This window comes from Rissa tridactyla, chromosome Z (assembly GCF_028500815.1).
Source record: "Rissa tridactyla isolate bRisTri1 chromosome Z, bRisTri1.patW.cur.20221130, whole genome shotgun sequence".
Lineage (NCBI taxonomy): Eukaryota > Metazoa > Chordata > Aves > Charadriiformes > Laridae > Rissa > Rissa tridactyla.
Window position 1 is genome coordinate 49,734,562 of NC_071497.1, and position 18,521 is coordinate 49,753,082.

General features: G+C 39.3%; 1 protein-coding gene across 2 annotated transcripts in view; it reads right to left on the reverse strand.

The window, feature by feature from the left end:
* The window catches only part of FOCAD (focadhesin), a 118,227-nt gene that overhangs the window by 67,754 nt on the left and 31,952 nt on the right, over nt 1-18,521 (reverse strand). For both annotated transcript variants that reach the window (XM_054185048.1, XM_054185049.1), the window contains 4 exons: nt 17,960-18,217; nt 1,223-1,327; nt 717-818; nt 52-182 (listed from right to left, as the gene is read on the reverse strand). In XM_054185048.1, coding sequence (XP_054041023.1) covers nt 52-182; nt 717-818; nt 1,223-1,327; nt 17,960-18,217 — 596 coding nt within the window. The remainder of the gene's footprint in view (nt 1-51; nt 183-716; nt 819-1,222; nt 1,328-17,959; nt 18,218-18,521) is intronic.

Genomic DNA, 18,521 nt, shown 5'->3' on the forward strand with positions numbered 1-18,521 from the left:
AGAAAAAGTTTTCCCTTACAAAGACATAAGATGGATAACACTTGCGCTTACCTCTGCTTACATATATCTCTTATACAAGCAGCTTTAGCAATCAGCTTTTCCCATTGAGCATCTTTGTCAACAGACAAAGAGGGCATATCAGATATCCCCAAGAACTTCTGCAATTCTGGGTAAATTCGATCCTAGAAAAGATTTAATTTCAAAACTATCATCACACCTTCAAAAGTTGGTACACAGGACAGGGTGGAAGGTGCTCTCACTTTTACATAACTTCTAAATACCACTTTTGTGGCATACCATACTTAATTTTTCTTTATCTAATGCTTAATCTAATGCTGCATTGAGATTTAACTGGCTTTTGCAGACCAAATCTCTATTGCTACTTTACGAACAGAGAAGCAAATTACTACCATGGAACTAAGGTCTTGTTATTACTGCACATTATGAAAAGCAGAAAGCTGTCCTTCAGACAATTTTTTTTTCCTAATTCCAGTCTCAAACCTGATGAAACGAAAACGAGGCTTCATGTAAGACATACTATTGAAATTTTTCACTAAACCAGAATCAGTAGAGGCACCACTTCCACCATTTACTTTATAAGGCTGATAATGAGATAGTAGTATAAGCAATGTTCCAAAATCAGTTTCCTTCCTTGGTTAGAGGTAATGAATTTTTCAACAACACTTACGTTAGTGACACTACAAGAATGTTCTAACCTGTTTTTCCCATAAGGATGTCATCAGCCGCAAAGCAATTGCTCTAAGCTTTGGTGTGCTCCCAAGCATGTGTATGGCACGTAGAATCTGAGCTACGCAAACCTGAAAGAAATTTTTTAACCAAACGTCACTGTTATATTTTATGTGCAAGACCAAAGTCAAATCTACAAATCGTTATTTTACAACGAAGTACAACAAGGAGATAACTGTCCAACTGCAATGTCAGAAAGAAAATAGAAGTTATCTCCTGAAAAAACTTTAATGCATGAATCCAAGAGCATCTTTTTATGATATGTATAAAATTATGATACAGTGCAGACAATACAGTGTACATTTCACTCTTTAAAATAAATGTCCTATACCATCCAAAATAATAGAAAGTTATGTTGAAGCTAACAAATCAGTTATTTTAAGCAAACTATGCATTTCTCAGTCTAAATAATTTTTTATAAATAAATGATCTCTTACTAATACTAATAGAGTTTTTCTAAAGTTTTCATTCCCACCTTGTGCACACCCAGTGTTGGCAATGTATACAATATATCTCTGTAAAGTGCAGGCTCCAAAGGTCTTCCCAATTTAAATATCAGAACTGGGATCAGATTTGGGACCTAAAATAAAACAAAATCAGGAAATAAACTTGAAGCTAGGTTGCCAACACAGTATCTTATATAAGACAGTGAACTTGTCAGAACATATCAGAAACTCCTACTGGAGTTTTGCATTATTTTCTATGGTTTTGCATTATTTTTTCTGCTAATAGGAAAGAGAAAGGAATATTCTAAAGTCTGTAATTTCATAGGACTTAAAACATTTCTTTTTAATTTACCATCTTAAAAGGACCCTGTTATTCATATTCAGCTGTAACCACTGCAACAATCTAAATTCCACAATAAATTAATTTTTACTTGAAATTCCATTACAGGCACACTGAAAGGAACACGTAATTGAAAACAGTACGTTAAAATACACACGAAATCAATGAAGCAACTATTCCAATTCAGTTCTGTCATTACAGAGGAATTCTGATAATGCTACTATCATCTTCTACAAAACTATCATATAATACAAAAATAAAATATATAATTTACTGCCCGATCAAGGGGAGCTTATTGGCAAAGCCTTCCTACTCCAGCTACAGGAGGCATCACACTCACAGGCTCTCGTCCTGCTGGGGGACTTCAACCACGCCAACATCTACTGGAAAAGTAGCACAGCGAGCTGTAGGCAGTCCAGGAGACTCCTGGAACGCACTGAGGATAACTTCTTAAGCCAGGTAACACACAGCCCCACCAGAGGGGATGAGATACTGTACCTCATGGTCACCAATGCAAGTGAGCTAACTGGTGATGTCAAGATTGGGGGCAGTTTGGACTGCAGTGAACATGCACTGTTGGAGTTCGCAGTCCCGAGGGGTATGGATCAGGTAAAGAGTAAAGTCAAGACCCTGAATTTTAGGAAAGCAAACTTCCAGCTCTTCAGGGAGTTACTGAATAGGACCCCCTTGGAAACTTCCTTCAGGGACAAGGGAGCAAAAACGGACTTTTCTTTAATATCTGTAAGGACGCTTTCCAGAGTGCAAGAACTCTCGATCCCCAGGTGCATGAAATCAGGAAAGGAAGGCAAGAGTCCAGCATCCCTGAGTTGAGACCTGCTGGTCAAACTAAAGGGCAAGAAGGAAATGCACAGTCAGTGGAAGCAGGGACAGGTATCCCGGGAAAAATATAGGGACGCTGCCCAGTTGTGTAGGGATGGGGTCAAGAAGGCCATGGCTCAGCTGAACCTGAGGTTGGCAAGGGATGCAAAGAATAATAAGAGCTTCTACAGGTTCAATCAGCCAGAAAAGGAAGGTCAAAGAAAGTGTAACCCCACTGATAAGCAAGACTGGCAAATTAGTAACAATGCACAAGGAGAAAGCTAAGGTACTCAACAACTTTTTTGCCTCAGTCTTCACTGTTAATCTCTTCTCACACTTCTCGAGTGAATGGACCACAAGACAGGCACTGAAAGAACAAAGTTCCTCCCACTGTAAGAGAAGATCAGGTTTGGAATCTGAGGAACCTGAATTTACAGAAGTCTATGGGACCTGACAAGATGCATGCCAGAGTCCTGAGGGAACTGTCTGATGTAGTTACCAAGACACTCTCCATGATATTTGAAAAGTCACGGCAGTCAGGTGAGGACCTCAGTGACTGGATAAAGGGAAACACTGCACCCATTTTTAAAAAGGGTAGAAAGGAGGACCCTGGGAACTACTGACCTGTCAGACTCACCTCTGTGCCTAGGAAGATCATGGAACTGATCCTCCTAGAAGCTATGCTAAGGCACATGGAGGACAGGAAGGTGATTTGAGACAGCCAGCATGCCTTCCCCAAGGGCAAGTCGTGCCTGACCAGCCTAGTGGCCTTCTACAATTGAGTGACTACACCAGTGGAAAAGCGAAGAGCTATGGATGCTGTCTATCTGGACTTCTGTAAGGCCTTTGACATGGTCCCCAATGATATCCTTCTCTCTAAATTGGGGAGATACGGATTTGATGGATGGCCTTTTCAATGGATGAGGAATTGGTTGGATGGTCACATCCAGAGGATAGTGGCTTAATGTCCAGGTGGAGATTGGTGACAAGTGGTGTCCCTCAGGGGTCTGTATAAGGACCGATACTGTTTAACATCTTCATTAATGACATAGACAGTGGGATTGAGTGCAGCCTCAGCAAGTTTACAGACAACACCAAGCTAAGTGATGTGGTTGAGACTCCTGAGGGATGAGACGTCATCCAGGGGACCTGGACAAGCTCAAGAAGTGGGCCCATGTGAACCTCATGACATTCAACAATGCCAAGGGTAGGGCAACCCTGGTATCAATACAGGTTCGGAGATGAAGGGATTGAGAGCAGCCCTGAGGAGAAGGACTTGAAGGTCTGGTGGATAAAAAGCTGGACATGAGCCAACAATGTGCACTCGCAGCCCATAAAGACAACTGTATCCTGGGTTGCATCAAAAGAAACATGACTGGCAGGTTGAGTGAGGTGATTCTGCCCCTCTGCTGTGGCGAAACCCCACCTGGAATACTGCATCCAGCTCTGGAGTCCTGGGCACAGGAAAGACATGGACCTGCTGGAGTGAGTCCAGAGGAGGACCACAAAAATGATCACAAGGATGGGGTACCTCTCCTATATAGAAAGGCTGAGAGAGTTGGGGTTGTTCACCTGCAGAAGGGAAAGCTCTGGGAAGACCTTATTGCGGCCTTTCAGTATTTAAAGGGGGCTTATAAGAAAGATGGGGACAAACATTTTAGCAGGGCCTATAGCAATGGGACAAGGGTTTTAAACTAAAATAGGGTAGATTTAGACCAGATATAAGGAAGAAATTTTTTTACATTGAGGGTGATGAAACACTGGAATAGGTTGCCCAGAGAGGTAGTAGATGCCCCATCCCTAGAAACATTCAAGGTCAGGTTGGACGAGGCTCTGAGCAACCTGATCTGGATGAAGATGTCCCTGCTTATTGCAGGGGGGTTGGACTAGATGACCTTTAAAGGTCCCTTCCAACCCAACCCATTCTATGATTCTACTGCATTCTTTAATATATAGTACAAAACTTTCAGAAATCTGCCCCTGAAGTCATAACGGAGACTTATTTACCTCCATTTCCTTTTTATTTAGATCAGATTTGCAGTATTTTCATACCTGCAGGTCACTCATTTTTTTCTTGTTGCAAAATTAAATCTACTCATGATGGGCTTGCTTTTTTCCCCCCACTTGATTTTATGGATACTTAAAAGTAATTACACAGTACTGCTTTTCATTCTGCTTTTGTATAATAGTAATGATTTTCACTTAGCCAGGTGGGTTAGTCTTCCATAGATAAAACTTGGGTTAAAAGATAATGTCATTCTCAAGAACAGAGAAGCTAATTAGGAAATCTACTATTAGCAGTAATAAGTGGATGCAACTATTTTTGTGTCTTCTAGCTTTCAGAAAATTATTTTCCTTACATGGTAAACAGGGTATAGAGTTCTCTGTTTCACTCTTAGTGTTTACCTCTAGAGTGTGTCACCCTTGGAAGAGTTTTTTTCTCCTCTTTAATGTTAAATTACTGTAACTTCAGAAAACTCATTCAGTAAGTCCAAGATTGGAGGGCTTAAAGCAGGAGAACAAACGTGTATTAAATGTCATACAAACTGGGCTGAGGTGAAAGACCGAGCAACTCTCAAACTCAGTGCTTACAAGACTGGATCCAATCTGCAATTCAGCAGCCTTATAGCTCTGCAACTTTATCATGGTAAGGCTGACCCTTCATATATATATAAGGGTAGTTTATAGATACAGTGATTCAAAAAACTACTAATGGGAAATTCTGCTACAACATTATCTCAATATGCATTTTTACATGAGCAGATGTCTTCAGATTGTAAAAATTTTTGACTGTACAAAGGTCCATCCCAGTCCACAGAAACTGCAGAGCAAAAATACTGAATAAAAATCCAAGATGTCTGGGATTTTACATACTTCCTTCTGCAATTTATAGTTCGAAATTACAAACTAAAAAACCCCCCACTTTTTGTTCTACAAGACATCTCTAATTTTACAGCTGAGCAATTCAAATTCGTGCTCCCACAAACTTAAAACCCTTGTTCTAGAAGCTATATTTAATACCTAAGGAATTAACTATAATACATCATTTTTTCCTGCTTTTCCAAATACTACTTGGCATTGTTAAATAGAATAAATCCCTTTACAAACGAAAATTTGTTCACATTTTTGACTATTTGACTAGTTTCGCTCCCTTTCTCTATTTCCCATGGCTGTTGTCTACCATTTGCAGAGGTAGTCATCACCCCGTCATCTGCCTACACAGAGGACTGGCTTTACTGTAAATATTTCAAAGCAAAATCAATAAAAGTAGTTGACAATTTAAGGTAGTATTCATTTGAGCCGACTTTCACACCCAGAACGACTTTCAATACAAATTTAACAGTGCCTTGCTTTCCCACTTGTTTATTACAATCTGAAAGCATCTCCTTAGCTAGCACCCTCCATCCCCCTTCTTTCAGACCTTCATAGTGAAGATAAGTTGGGTAGTTTTTCAGCTTTTGCTGTGTACTGGTTTTGTCTGGGATAGAGTTAAGTTTCTTCATGGTAGCTTGAATGGTGTTATGTTTTGGATTTGTTACCAAACAGTGCTGGTAACACAGGGCTGTTTTAGCCACTGCTGAGCAGCATTCACATAGCGTCAAGGCCTTCTCTGTTTCTCACACTGCCCTGCCAGCAACTTGTCTAGGGGTGCACAAGAGGCTGGGAGTGGACGCAGCCAGGACAGCTGACCCCAGCTGACCAGAGGGATAACCCAGAGACCATATGATGTCGTGCTCAGCAATAACACTGATGGAAAAAGGAGGAAGGGGAGACATTCAGAGTTACGGTGTTTTGTTTTCCCAAGTAACCATTACACATGGTAGAGCCCTGCTTTCCTGGAGATCACTAAACATCTGCCTGCCGATGGGAAGCAGGGAATGAATTCCTTATTTTGCTTTCCTTGTGCACGTGGCTTTGGCTTTCCCAATTAAACTGCCTTTATCTCAACCCATGAATTTTCTCTCTTTCACCCTTCCGATTCTCTCCCCCATGCCCTTGGGGTAGAGTGAGCAAGTGGCTGCGTGGGGCTCAGCTGCTCTCTGGGGTTAAATCAAAACATGTACAAATTAATTTTTTTAAAGTTATTTTCACATAAAAACTGAATGGCAGATGAGCAAAATAGACATAACGTATGAGAGATAAAGATGAGGCAAGATCTGTCAAGCTAAGACTTCGTACGAAGCACAAATATTTCAAAAAGAACATTCAATCCACCAATTATACACATGATGACTAGTTTTCTAAATAAAAGCTGCAGAAGCAAGACTTCTTCCATTAAATTAATTAAAAAATTTTATATACAGAAAATGTAATTTGCAAATGGGTTAAACAAATATCCTGCCTTACACGCATCACAAGACTGTTAAATTTACACAAACAGAAGACTGGAAATCTGGATAGGTGCTTTTATAGGAATCTAGGCTGCAACTGTAGATTTCAAAAGCCAATATGTTATAAAATATATCAATCAATTTTCAGGATTTCATAATTAAGTGGAGATTATTTGTTTATCTAATCATGCATATCTTAGAGCATTGATCAGCATACAAGGTGGTGGTGAGAATAGCTTATCTGAATATGCAAAGCTCTAACTGATAAATTTAGCTTTTCATCTCAAGCATTCCTCTGGCTTTGTTTTTTTGCAGGGTTTTTTGGTTTTGCTTCTTCACTACCAAAAGCTGAATCTATAATAAACACTACCATTACCTTAAAGCTAAGGGTAAAACATATGGACCATATGACAAGAGTCATCCACCAAGATTGGGTTTTACATCGTATTCTCCAGTGCGTTGCCCGGCATGAACATTCCCAACCAGCATTCTTAACCAACACCCTCCCAGGCCAACCTAACAACCCTATCTCAGCAGACCAAAGTAGCCCAAGACAGTTGTAGTCAGAGATAATTTTTATGTATTTCTAAACTACCATTAGCTGCTTAAAGTCACATCAACTTTTCAACAATTCAAGGTAGGTTATGAGATAGATACCATTCCTCCTGCTTAAGTGGCCATAAACATGACTTTCCATGTCCAGAACAATGGTGGTTCTTTGCAAGTTGCTCTGAAGTTACCAGCCTGCTTTTCTCTCTCATCAAAAAGACGAAAATATAACGAGATATAACAGATGTAAGATACTTCTGAAAGTAATATACCCCCAAGAAGCAACATACCTCACAGTTCTTAGATTCTCTCAGATTTTCTCTCATATGACAACAACTAAGAACCTTTTAAACCCCAAACACCTTTCAAACATACCACACGGATCTACCACGTGGAATTCAATGGAGTGAGCCCACAAATAACCCACCTCACAGCATCACCCTCGAACGGGGCTTTAATGTAACCTGGGGAAGGGAGTTCCTCAGTAATTCTCTGAACTACCTTTTCTTCTCTGTTCAAAATATATATTTTTTTTTTTTAAATTTTTTTTTCCCCTCCCCACCTGGCTTTATTCTCATCACAGCTCAACTGCTATTTCAGACACACAATTAGGATCTTTCTCCCCCACCCAACTCCCTGGGAGCCTCCCTCAATTTATCCCATCATGTGCCTTAATCAGCAAATGTGCATAGCTTAACTGTCTTGGTCACACTTTCAGGATGATCATCACAATATTTTATGAGTTCTGCATCATAAGGAATATTTCTTGTTATCACAGTATTCTTTATGGTACAAAAGCAGGTGAGGGAAAGCAAGTAATTCCAAATTCACTAGCACACGGCATAGTTTGATTAACGTCAATTCTGGTCCCAGCCAAAATTCAGTAACAAAATGTCTGCATTAACATTGGGGAAAAAAAAAAAAAAAAAAAAAGAAAAACGAAACCTTCACGCAAAACATGAGATTAAATTTGCTGCTTTACTTTTCCTGCCTACTCCCCAACTCTTTAGACTAACCAATGCACAGTGCAGTTGGATTCCCCATTTTAGGCATGCGAAAGGGACAGTAGCACTACATAAGAGAAAATTATGTTCATTAGTACACAGGAAGACAATTAAGATTAACTTCCTGATTAAATTAAATAGAACCCAAAAGAAGACTTGAGTACCAAAGACTCAACATCTTCAAAGCAAGAATCTGTTGTGGTTAGATCAAGCCTTAGGGAAAGGGAAAATTGCACAGAAACCTAATACTACAGGAATAAAATTAAAAAAAAAAAAAGTCCCCTTGAAGCCAGGAGACTTGATAGATGGAAGCAGTTTTATTTCTGGGCATCTGTTGTACCTTGAGTGTTAAGGAAAAAAATACATCACCTGATTTATTGTTACCTAAATCTTTGAATGATACAAGGTAAATTGCAGGGCAAAGAGCAAGCAATAGACATTCCATATCTCCAGGGGGGGCAATCATTAACACTAACACAGCAACCTGCACCACCATTTTAAGTCTCAAAATTATTAGGGAGGTCACACGTGCCCCTCCACTGAGATACATATGTTTTCCATACAACTGTTAACATGACGTGTTAACAGGGAAGAAATGTCTTCTAATAATATTATCCAGAAAATTTTGTATGCAGCAGCATGGTTGGAAGACTCTTAACTCTAAGGATAACAGAGTTTTGTTAATTCTTTCAACCATACGCATCCCTGATAAATGCTGTCATTTGTTTACCCTGTGCTGGACAAAAAGGATACTTAAGGCATCAGTATAGATGTCAGGTAAGTCATTACAGTGCTCAAACTTGTTACCTAAGTTCCTTCCCTCTGATCTCTCCTCATAGTGCCTCTTCCTTTTGCCAGAGGCAGGGTCTTACGCTACTCCATTACGTTTTAAGGTATTTCTTTATTCAGTAAGCTACTTCCTGCATTTTTCACAGTTGTAGCTACACTGGACTAGGCATACGGCAATCAGATTGAATGACATTCAAAATAAGTTATATTCATAATCCTTAGTTATAAAAGCTTTCAGACCTTTTAAAGTCAGTCTGCTTAGGTCTAGCCTTCATCAGCTGTGATGAGTAGTTCATTCCAAGTCCTGCGTTCACATTTATTTTCTGGTTATGAAGTTTATTTAACGCTAAACAGGTATTAAGTTCTACAGTGACTTTTTCAAGTACATCTAGTAAACAGCTGCTAAATTTGATTTACAAAATTCTCAGGAGAGTAACCACATGCCATTATAAGGCCAGTTGCATATTTCCTTAAGGGAATTGTCCTTTAAAGCGTACTTGTTTTGAACTGTGTATTCAAAGGATAAGATTAGTGCAAACAAAAAAATAAGGTAGTGTTCCACTACAGCAAAGCTCCTCCTCTCTCCATCTCTGTCATGTAATGCATAAAAAAAATACTAGGAACTGATTTCAATATTAAATTTATTCTAAATTTTCATCAAGGGCTTAGCAGCTCCAAAAAGCTGGTATGACAATTCATTAGCTCCCAGTAGATAGGAAGCAACTCTGGAGAGGCATGCTGCCTGGCAACACTGCCTTCTGCATCTCCCACACTGTAGGAGGATGCGGCGGTTAGGCCAAGTCTGCCATGAGCACCCAGAAGAAGCGTTTCAAGAGCACGTTTGGTCTGTTTTCTTTAAATTAATTCGCATCTCAAAAATAATACTGAGGTATGTCAATAACTCTCCTTTTTAAAGTAAGATTAAACATGCAAGACAAAGTGTTTTTATTTAATAAATAGTTCTCACTGTCAGCAATTTAGTGCTCTGAATTCCCTTTTCTCATCTACAGGACAGATATTCTTCTTCAGAAGCACAAGCTAAGGGACAATAGCAGGTGAGGAAGATAATTCTCCTGTTCTGTTCCTTCACATTTCCTGACATTTTACTGAAGAGAAATTGTCCTCTTGCAGCCCTTGCATCAGAACAAAGAATAAGAGACAGACAGAAAACAGAAAGCCAAGTAAAGTCATGCTCAAAAGGAAGAACGTATTTCAAAAAAATATATAATCCAAATACATATTAAGATATGCTGTCCCCATTTTAAATTCTAAACATATGATATCACTTCACATTATTCCCACCACACTTCTTTTGCTTGCATGCCTATCCTGGAGGGTTCTTCTGGGTAAATTTTAACACTAAGAGATTATTCCAGGCCCCCCACAAAAAAACAACCAAAAGGCAGGAAATAAATGTCGCTGCAAAGTTCCAAGTTTTATTTCTGGGAAATGTTGGGCTGAGTTTTGGGAGAGAGATAGCATCAATCTAGTTCTCCAATAGGCAGTGAAATGAGCAGGCTTTCAAAAGCATTCATTGCCCTGGCATTTCTTGCTCCACTGAGCAAGACAGTACTGAACAATTCACACAAACGAAGGAACCAGTTTTTCAGATAAGTGCACAAAGGAAGATAAGTTTATGTTTACAAAAGCTATAAAATAAACTGCTTTCAAAAATCAGAAGCACTTTTTAGAGAACATAATCTAGGTTTTCAAAAGTTACATGCACTCCAGCAGAATCCTACCCAATGGGCTTCAACCATGAAGAATCTGTCCACAAGATCTGTCCAATATTATTGTTTCCCCACAGCTACTCTCCAAAGTTCACATAATCAGACATAAAACAATATCATCACGCATCACATGAGCAAGACAAATACAGTTCAACATAGCCTTAAACGTGTTTTCTACCCAAATTAGAAAAAAAAAAAGGAAGTAAAATACATTTTTAATGCACTCCCAGCCCCCAAAGAACACAAAATAACGCATCTTCAGTTGTATTTCCCAGAAGGGTGTCATTTACCACTAAAATATTTCATTCCGGCAGTTGAAAGACCATAAAACAATGGATGTCCTCTAGAGCCTCATAAACCTCTAATAATGGTAATAGATCTTGCGCTACTATTCACCAGCGACCTCTCAGTCAGACAATTTAATTTCTTCTCCTTGCAGCACAGCTGGTTTCACACAGAGTGTAATAACATTTTTTGCACAAGAAAATTCATCCGATTAGAAGGACTGTATTAAGTCGTTCATAAACAGCATGTGTCAGTGCAGCCTCTGCGGTGATTTGATTTAAGGCAGCCTTAAAGCCCATGTACTATTCTTCATTCGTCAGCGTTTTAAAAAGATTTCTGGACTTTCTTCCGTAGTGTTTCAGACCATTACTCCAAAACACCACACCTAAAAAGAGATCTAACATAATCACTAATCTTGCACCATAAAAAGGCTTTTGCTCAGTGGGGAAGGAGGAGGCACATACACAGAAGTTTTCTGTAGGCTCTCTTCATGGAAAGGGTAAGAAGAAACAAAAATAAAGCATAACGAGAACAATGTCTGCAAAATCAATTGCAAGAATTATTTTTAAACCTAGCAAGGGTTTCTTTAAATGCTCCATTAATTTACTGCAGAGACAAGAGATTCCTTGTAAAAACAACATTTAGTGTGGAAAAGGGAGAACCTGTTTGTGAACTCCCCTTGTGAAGTTGTAATAAACACGGAAGCAATGGGGATAGCATTCTTGATGCACATTCTTTCTTTCTGACCTTGTTTTGTTTTGAAACACCATTCTTCAACTCAGATTTTACATGGCAATCACCCATAGCTTTTCAATATCCACAGCTACAACCACTAATCATCTAAACCACAAAATAACAGACTTTCAGTAGCAGCAGAATTACTGATTATCCTGATTGCTTAAAAGAAAAAAAATAAAAAAAAACAAAACAGAAAAGAAAAAAAGCACCACACAATTCTTTCTATGCTATAACCTTCACCATGACATCTCAGCACTTCCATATATTCTGCTGTAGTACAGGTAGCCCACAGTTTGGCTGCAAAATTTACACTTTGTCATTTTGCTCTGTGGACATTTTATTTCCTTTTGCAAGGCTAAGCTCTGAGCTCTGCAAGTTTACTTTGATTTCAACATGAAACAAAGACATGGAATTCAGAATGTACCTGTATTTACTTGGTTAGACCTTCTTCCCATTACAAACACCTGGGTTTAAAGTAGGTGTTCAAGTGCTGCTAACACCAAAGGAACAGATTCAGGTTAATATAGGTGAATGTTTAAAAATAAGCTTAGGATTAACAGCCATTTTTTGTTCTCTTGTTTCCATACGAACATCTGACTTTCTTCTCTTCTTCAGAAGAGCCCCAATGAAACTGGATTCAAAATGTTTAACAAGTGTGTTGTGATGAGCTTTCCACTTTCTTAACTTGAAAGACGTTCTGATCACTGTGGTGCCACTTACTTTACTCATCTTTTACAAAGCACCTTTTATTTATGTGGAACTGAATAAAACACAGAATCAAAGTAATTTGAAGTGTAACTTTGCCATCAATATGTTAGTGGTTGCTGCCATCACACTGCCCATTGAGTTTACTAAAGTAATTGGTAATTTCCCCAATCCATGAGCTTCAATGCTTTCTCCCTCTGTATTAAGTACTTCAACTGCAAGAGAAAGACCAGACAAGGAATTCTTCCTGCTTTAGAGAGAGCATTGCACCTACAAGACACAATGTGAGAATCTTTCGGTGCAGTGCTTTGCCACACTGTAATAATCTCTGAGGACTCATTAAGCAGACTCAGAACTGAACTAACTTGTCAGAGTCAAGACAAATGCCAGGTGATCCCAAGTTCAACTGAGCCAGACAGTAAGTCCCAGTTTTAAAGCATTAAGATCTTTTGGAATAAAAATGTAATTTAAAGGAGAGCAATGTATTAGATATTGCCAACTGGAGAATATTCAGGTGTCTCTGGTTGCACTTAAAGGACTGAGAATGGAAACATCACCCCAATTAAGCACAGTATTTTTCTCACACCAAATTTCCAAATATTACCCAGGAGAATGACTGCTGTATTGCTAATTATACTGATTGCTTTATGTGGCACTACTAAAAAGATACCAGAATACTTATTTTGCAGAAAATATTTTGAAGCCCATAGTCATTTAAAAGACTAAAAGTTCACCATTTGCAGTCCCTGTTAGTGAACAAAATGCAAGCCAGTTAGATGGTACCAACAAATTACGGTTTGAGTTCTGCATTTTAAACAACAGTTTCTAATTCACATGGACTTCTGCTGATCATTAGGGAAACAGAAAATATGATGCAGTTTCTTATTGCATTTGGACACAAGCCATTTTTCCCAATGCCAGGAAGGACTTTTTCCACCATCCTGAAGGGCTTCTTAATTCTGAAGTAGTCGGACCACCATAGTGAGCTGAAGAGGCTGAGTCCGTCTTATTTGGTGAACAAAAGCTTTGGCTTAAAATAAGCAGAACAAAGTAGGTAAACCCACTCACGCTGTGCTAAACATCAACAACTTTAGGTTAAATTCCTTCCCTGTATGTGCCTAAAGCTTCTGTAACTCTGCTGACTTGCATTTAAACTAGTCTCTAAAACTGCTCATTTAAAGTCAGTGAGCCATTCCAGATTACTCCAGTAAAATTCAGAAGATAATCATTCCCTACAGAGTTCAGGCTATTCTGCTCAGGTGCCATATTACTACAATTACTTCATATTTTTCAGCAAGTTACTGCTTTTTTGAATAACTATCAAATTGCATTTTGAACAACTGTATCAAACAGTTAATAAACAAAGCATTATGCCTTTCCTCTTTCTGTAATATGTCACTGATTCATCATACAGCTTAAAGACCTATTCGCAGCAAACCAAGCTAGAGACAAGTCTACAGATAAAACCAGGAAACCCACAATAAGAAGCCTTTTTGGTTTGTTGGTTTTTTTTTGTTGTTGTTCCCCCCCACACACACACTCTTAGCTAGTCACAAGAAGAAAACTGCCTTACTTGGAGCAGTTTGGATCAGAACTGAAGAAAAGTTTGCCAGGATAGTACAGATGTATGTATATCATAGGCGTCACAACATGTAGTCATAACTTACCTACCTTTTCCCTAGAAAGTAATTACTTCATTTACAAAGCCTGGGGCCTATATCCCCAATTACAGACTATTTAGTGGACCTGTCAAACTACTCGTAGTTGGGGCGTACTACTCATACTAGTTTTTAAATGCTGACTTACAAAAACAGATTTTCAAAAACTAAGTTCAAGAGATGCACAGGTGGTTCTACATCAGTTCAGCTTTGCTCTTACACACAAGTGAAATTCATTTTGCTTACTGCTGGCCCTGTGAACACAATTAGGTGCTTCCCACCTAAAGTCAGAAAATGAAGGTTTAATAATTACCTTGCCAAAAAAAAAAATCTAGGTTAACAAAGCATCTATAAGCTATTTAAGCTTTGCATTTTCCCTCAAAAACCTGTCTCTTCCAGTTACTAGAGAAATTACATCCGGAAGACTGATGTCTGACTACTGGCTTAGGATCACATTGTCGTGGTTGGATCACAATTTTCATTACCTTTAATTTTTACATTCTTCCCCTTGTCATTGATTAGCCCCACATTTTTCCTCTCAACATGACTTCTAAATGGCATGTAAGAAATAAATAGTGTTATTTTCCAGCAATAGCATCTTATTCCTAACGTGCCTGCTTATTAAAGGATTGCGCTTTGTTTCCTGGAGATAAGACACTGCGATTGCTTACTTTTATACTATATTTCCAACTTGTACTGAAATAATATGGTTGATGTTTTGTGCACCTGAAGCTTCGTACCTAGCACAAAAAGTAAACTTTTTAGTATGGGCTAAAATAGCATACGGTAAGGCCACTTTATACTACAGTTAGTAAAAAAGTTTTAACTGGAGATGTACTTCATACAAGGCCCCTCTAATCCATTACAGCGCATATAACCCAAACCCTCAGACCTCTGAAGATGATAAACACATGAATAAAACACTTAACAGAAACCTTAGCATTGTTAGTAACGCAGAAAACTCTTTTCTAGCTGTGAACTGGATGACCAAGGTAAACTTATATCCTGAGTTCAGAAAACTAACCTGCACTTTCAGAACCAATATTAAAATCTGTGGTTTCCCTTACCTTTCAACAAAGAAAATGTGGTGTGGGGTTTTTTTTGGTTTTTTTTTGTTTGTTTGTTTGTTTCTTTTTTTTTTTTTAATATTGTAACTTAAAAAGCATGAAGACACTTGTTAAGAAAGGCTTAAAAAACGTGCAAGGCTTCCACTTCTTTCAAAACAGTTAAGTAGCAACTAAAAGAAGTCTACACCATGCTCATTCCAAAAATACTAGAGCATGCCATCGTACCTGGTGATCAGCAGCAATACTACCACCATTTGATAAATAGCTCTCCTACCATAGGTTGTTTAGAGTTTCACCGTGTCAGGAAAAGTACACCTAGGAACTCTTAGTGCAATATATTTATTTCTCCCTGCCACAGTTGACCAGTGCCTTTGTGATCCCGTACTGCTCACTATAAGGTTTTAAACAACACACAGCATTGGCATTTTAAGTCTAACAGAATACAAGAAGCAGGTGACAAATTAAAAGGAAGCCAAACATTGCATGAAGCTACAAAAGCAGCTTCAAGTGCACTCTTGTCACAGCTGTCTGACAAAGAATCTTTTGCTCTGAGAAGAGTACTGTGGGGTTTTGACTCACTCACATGTTTTGTTATGCTTTTTTTCTGCTTCTTAATTCTCTCTGGTTTTGTGTTATTTAACTATCCTTTAGAAGAGGTACAAAGCTATAACAGAATAAAAGAATTTTACGTCTGTAGTTTAAAAGCAACAATTCATCCATGTGCAAGCAAGTAACAGCCATTCTAAGAAAATAAGAAAGAACCATTAAGCGTACAAAGTAAGAATGGGAAAAGATCTCCTGAAAAGAACAAAAAGCACTTCATTTCACACATTTCCACCAGATGCCTCAACACGAGCTGTCAACATGCACTCACAGCCCCCTCTACTCCACTCTGGTGACACCCCACTTGGAGCACTGCATCTAGCTCTGGGGCCCCCAACATAAGAAGGACATGGAACTGTCGGAGCGAGTCCAGAGGAGGGCCACAAAGATGATCAGAGCGCTGGAGCATTTCTCCTATGAAGACAGGCTGAGGGAGCTGGGGTTGTTCAGCCTGGAGAAGAGAAGGCTCTGCGGAGACCTTATAGTGGCCTTCCAGTACCTGAATGGGGCCTACAGGAAAGATGGAAAGGGACTCCTCATTAGGGAATGTAGCGATAGGACAAGCAGTAACAGTTTTAAACTGAAAGGGGGGAGATTTAGATCAGATATTACGAAGAAATTCTTTGCTCTGAGGGTGGTAAGGCACTGGAACAGGTTGCTCCATCCCTGGAAGTGTTCAAGGCTAGACCGGATGAGGGTTTGAGCAATCTGATCTAGTGGAAATTGTCCCTGCCCATGGCATGGGAGTTGGAACTAGATGATCTTCAAGGTCCTTTTGAACTCTAACCATTCTACAATTCTATAACTCTCAACAGGTGAAGCTGTCACCTGGTTTAAAAACTTCCCTGGCTTAAGAAGTACCATTATCTCCAAAAGCACTATATAACAGCCCTGGTTTAGCACAGCATTTCAGTATGTGTTCTACAGCAAGCACATCATGGACTGCCGCCCTGGATCAGAACAACAGTGCTCACCACCGTGAGTCATCAAGAGTGTATCCCATAAGCTGTATCTTTTTCCAACTCTTGTGATGCAAAGTACGATAACTCTTTGAGACAGAAAGCAATTTTAAAAAAAAAAGGAGCAAATAAAGTTTGTCTTTATGGCACATCTGAAATTTGAAGCAACACTTCTCCCTTCCCTACATTTTTTTTTTTTTTTTTTTAACAAATAAGACTGCATTGCCTATTACTGTTTCTGGATATCCCCATGTATCTTTCCAGGTTATGTAGATAAGCATAAGCATAGTGCATAATTCTGACTTGAATTCAGTACTGAAGCAGACAAAGACTATGCATGTATTTTTAAGCGAGAATACAGATATTACAAGGGACTTGGCTATCTTCCAGCAACCACAAAAGGACACAGAGAATACTTTATGAGGTCACCAAAAGCCAGAAATGGTTTAGTAGCCTCTCTTCTATTTCCTCATGTTGTATTTGTATCCTTATCAGATAATATCGATAAGCCAGTCTTTTCTCCTAAGACTAAACAACTAAAAAAATATTCCTAAACAGAGACATAATACATATTTTGCTGTAAATGACACACAAAAGGTGAATTCCAGCCAATTTGGGTTACATGCATGTGCATGCATGTATTTGTGTCTAAGGGTGAGACCACAGGGGGGTTGGCTACCTAGGGGTCAGGGGAGTCCAGACAGCTGGGAGATTTGTGTGTGTCTCTGCAGAATGGGGGACAGTCTGCACCAGCAACTGCAGTGGACCTGCATCTTCAGGGGCTTGTATGTCCCGATGCCAGCAACTGGCAAGACAGGGATCCAGGTGCCACCTACTGTGCACACTGACCATCCGTGCTCCATTGCTGGAGGGATCCATACTGTTCATATAGTCCACATCCATACACCCTGCATATATTCCCACTGGTAGACCTCCCTCCTGCTTAGCCAGAAAGTGGAGTAGGATTGGGCCCCTGGTGTTGTTTTGTGTTCTTGCAAGTGCTCTGTGCATCTGCATTACAGTATAAGTAGCACAGGAATGTGGCGTACGCATGTGCACGTACCTACTGGGAATATAGGCGCAGCCTTGCCACTTGTCGAAGTTGGGTTACGAAGCTGTGGCAGCCTTACCTCCCCTCAGGCTGCATAATCCATCCCCATTCCTGTTACAAAAGCTACGAAGTTTTTACCTGAGAACAATCAGCCTTTGCTATTTCCGTGGTAACCTGGAGTACATCACGAAGACTGTCTCCATTTTCTTGGATCAGAAGATAAGCCAGCAGAAGAAAAACATGGGCAGGGACTTGTGTTGTGACAGGTAGCAGAGATTTCACTGAAGATAACCAGTTAGTAACCACAGACTTCTCTTTCATGAGCTCTATGATCTTCCAGGTTGTATACAATGAGCTGTAAGAGCTGGTTATGGGGAAAAGGAGTTTGCAGGACACCTAAGAACAAGTGAGACAACCAAAATTCTCAATCAAACGAAGAAAGTACCATGAAAGCATAAAGAAAAAGCTAACTAATCCAGTTTTGTCATCCAAAACAAATGTCATAAGTGTAATGAATAAATTGCAATACATATCTTTACAATCCTTCATATTAATTCTTGCACCAAGGATGTTTGAATGGGTCGCTAATTCTGTATTGAGGAGTTCCGCCTTTATTTGGCATCCCTCATTCCTGTTCCTGCTGTAGTGCTACTTCCTCACTAAAACGAGCACAATAAAACTGGTGTACATTAAAAGCTTC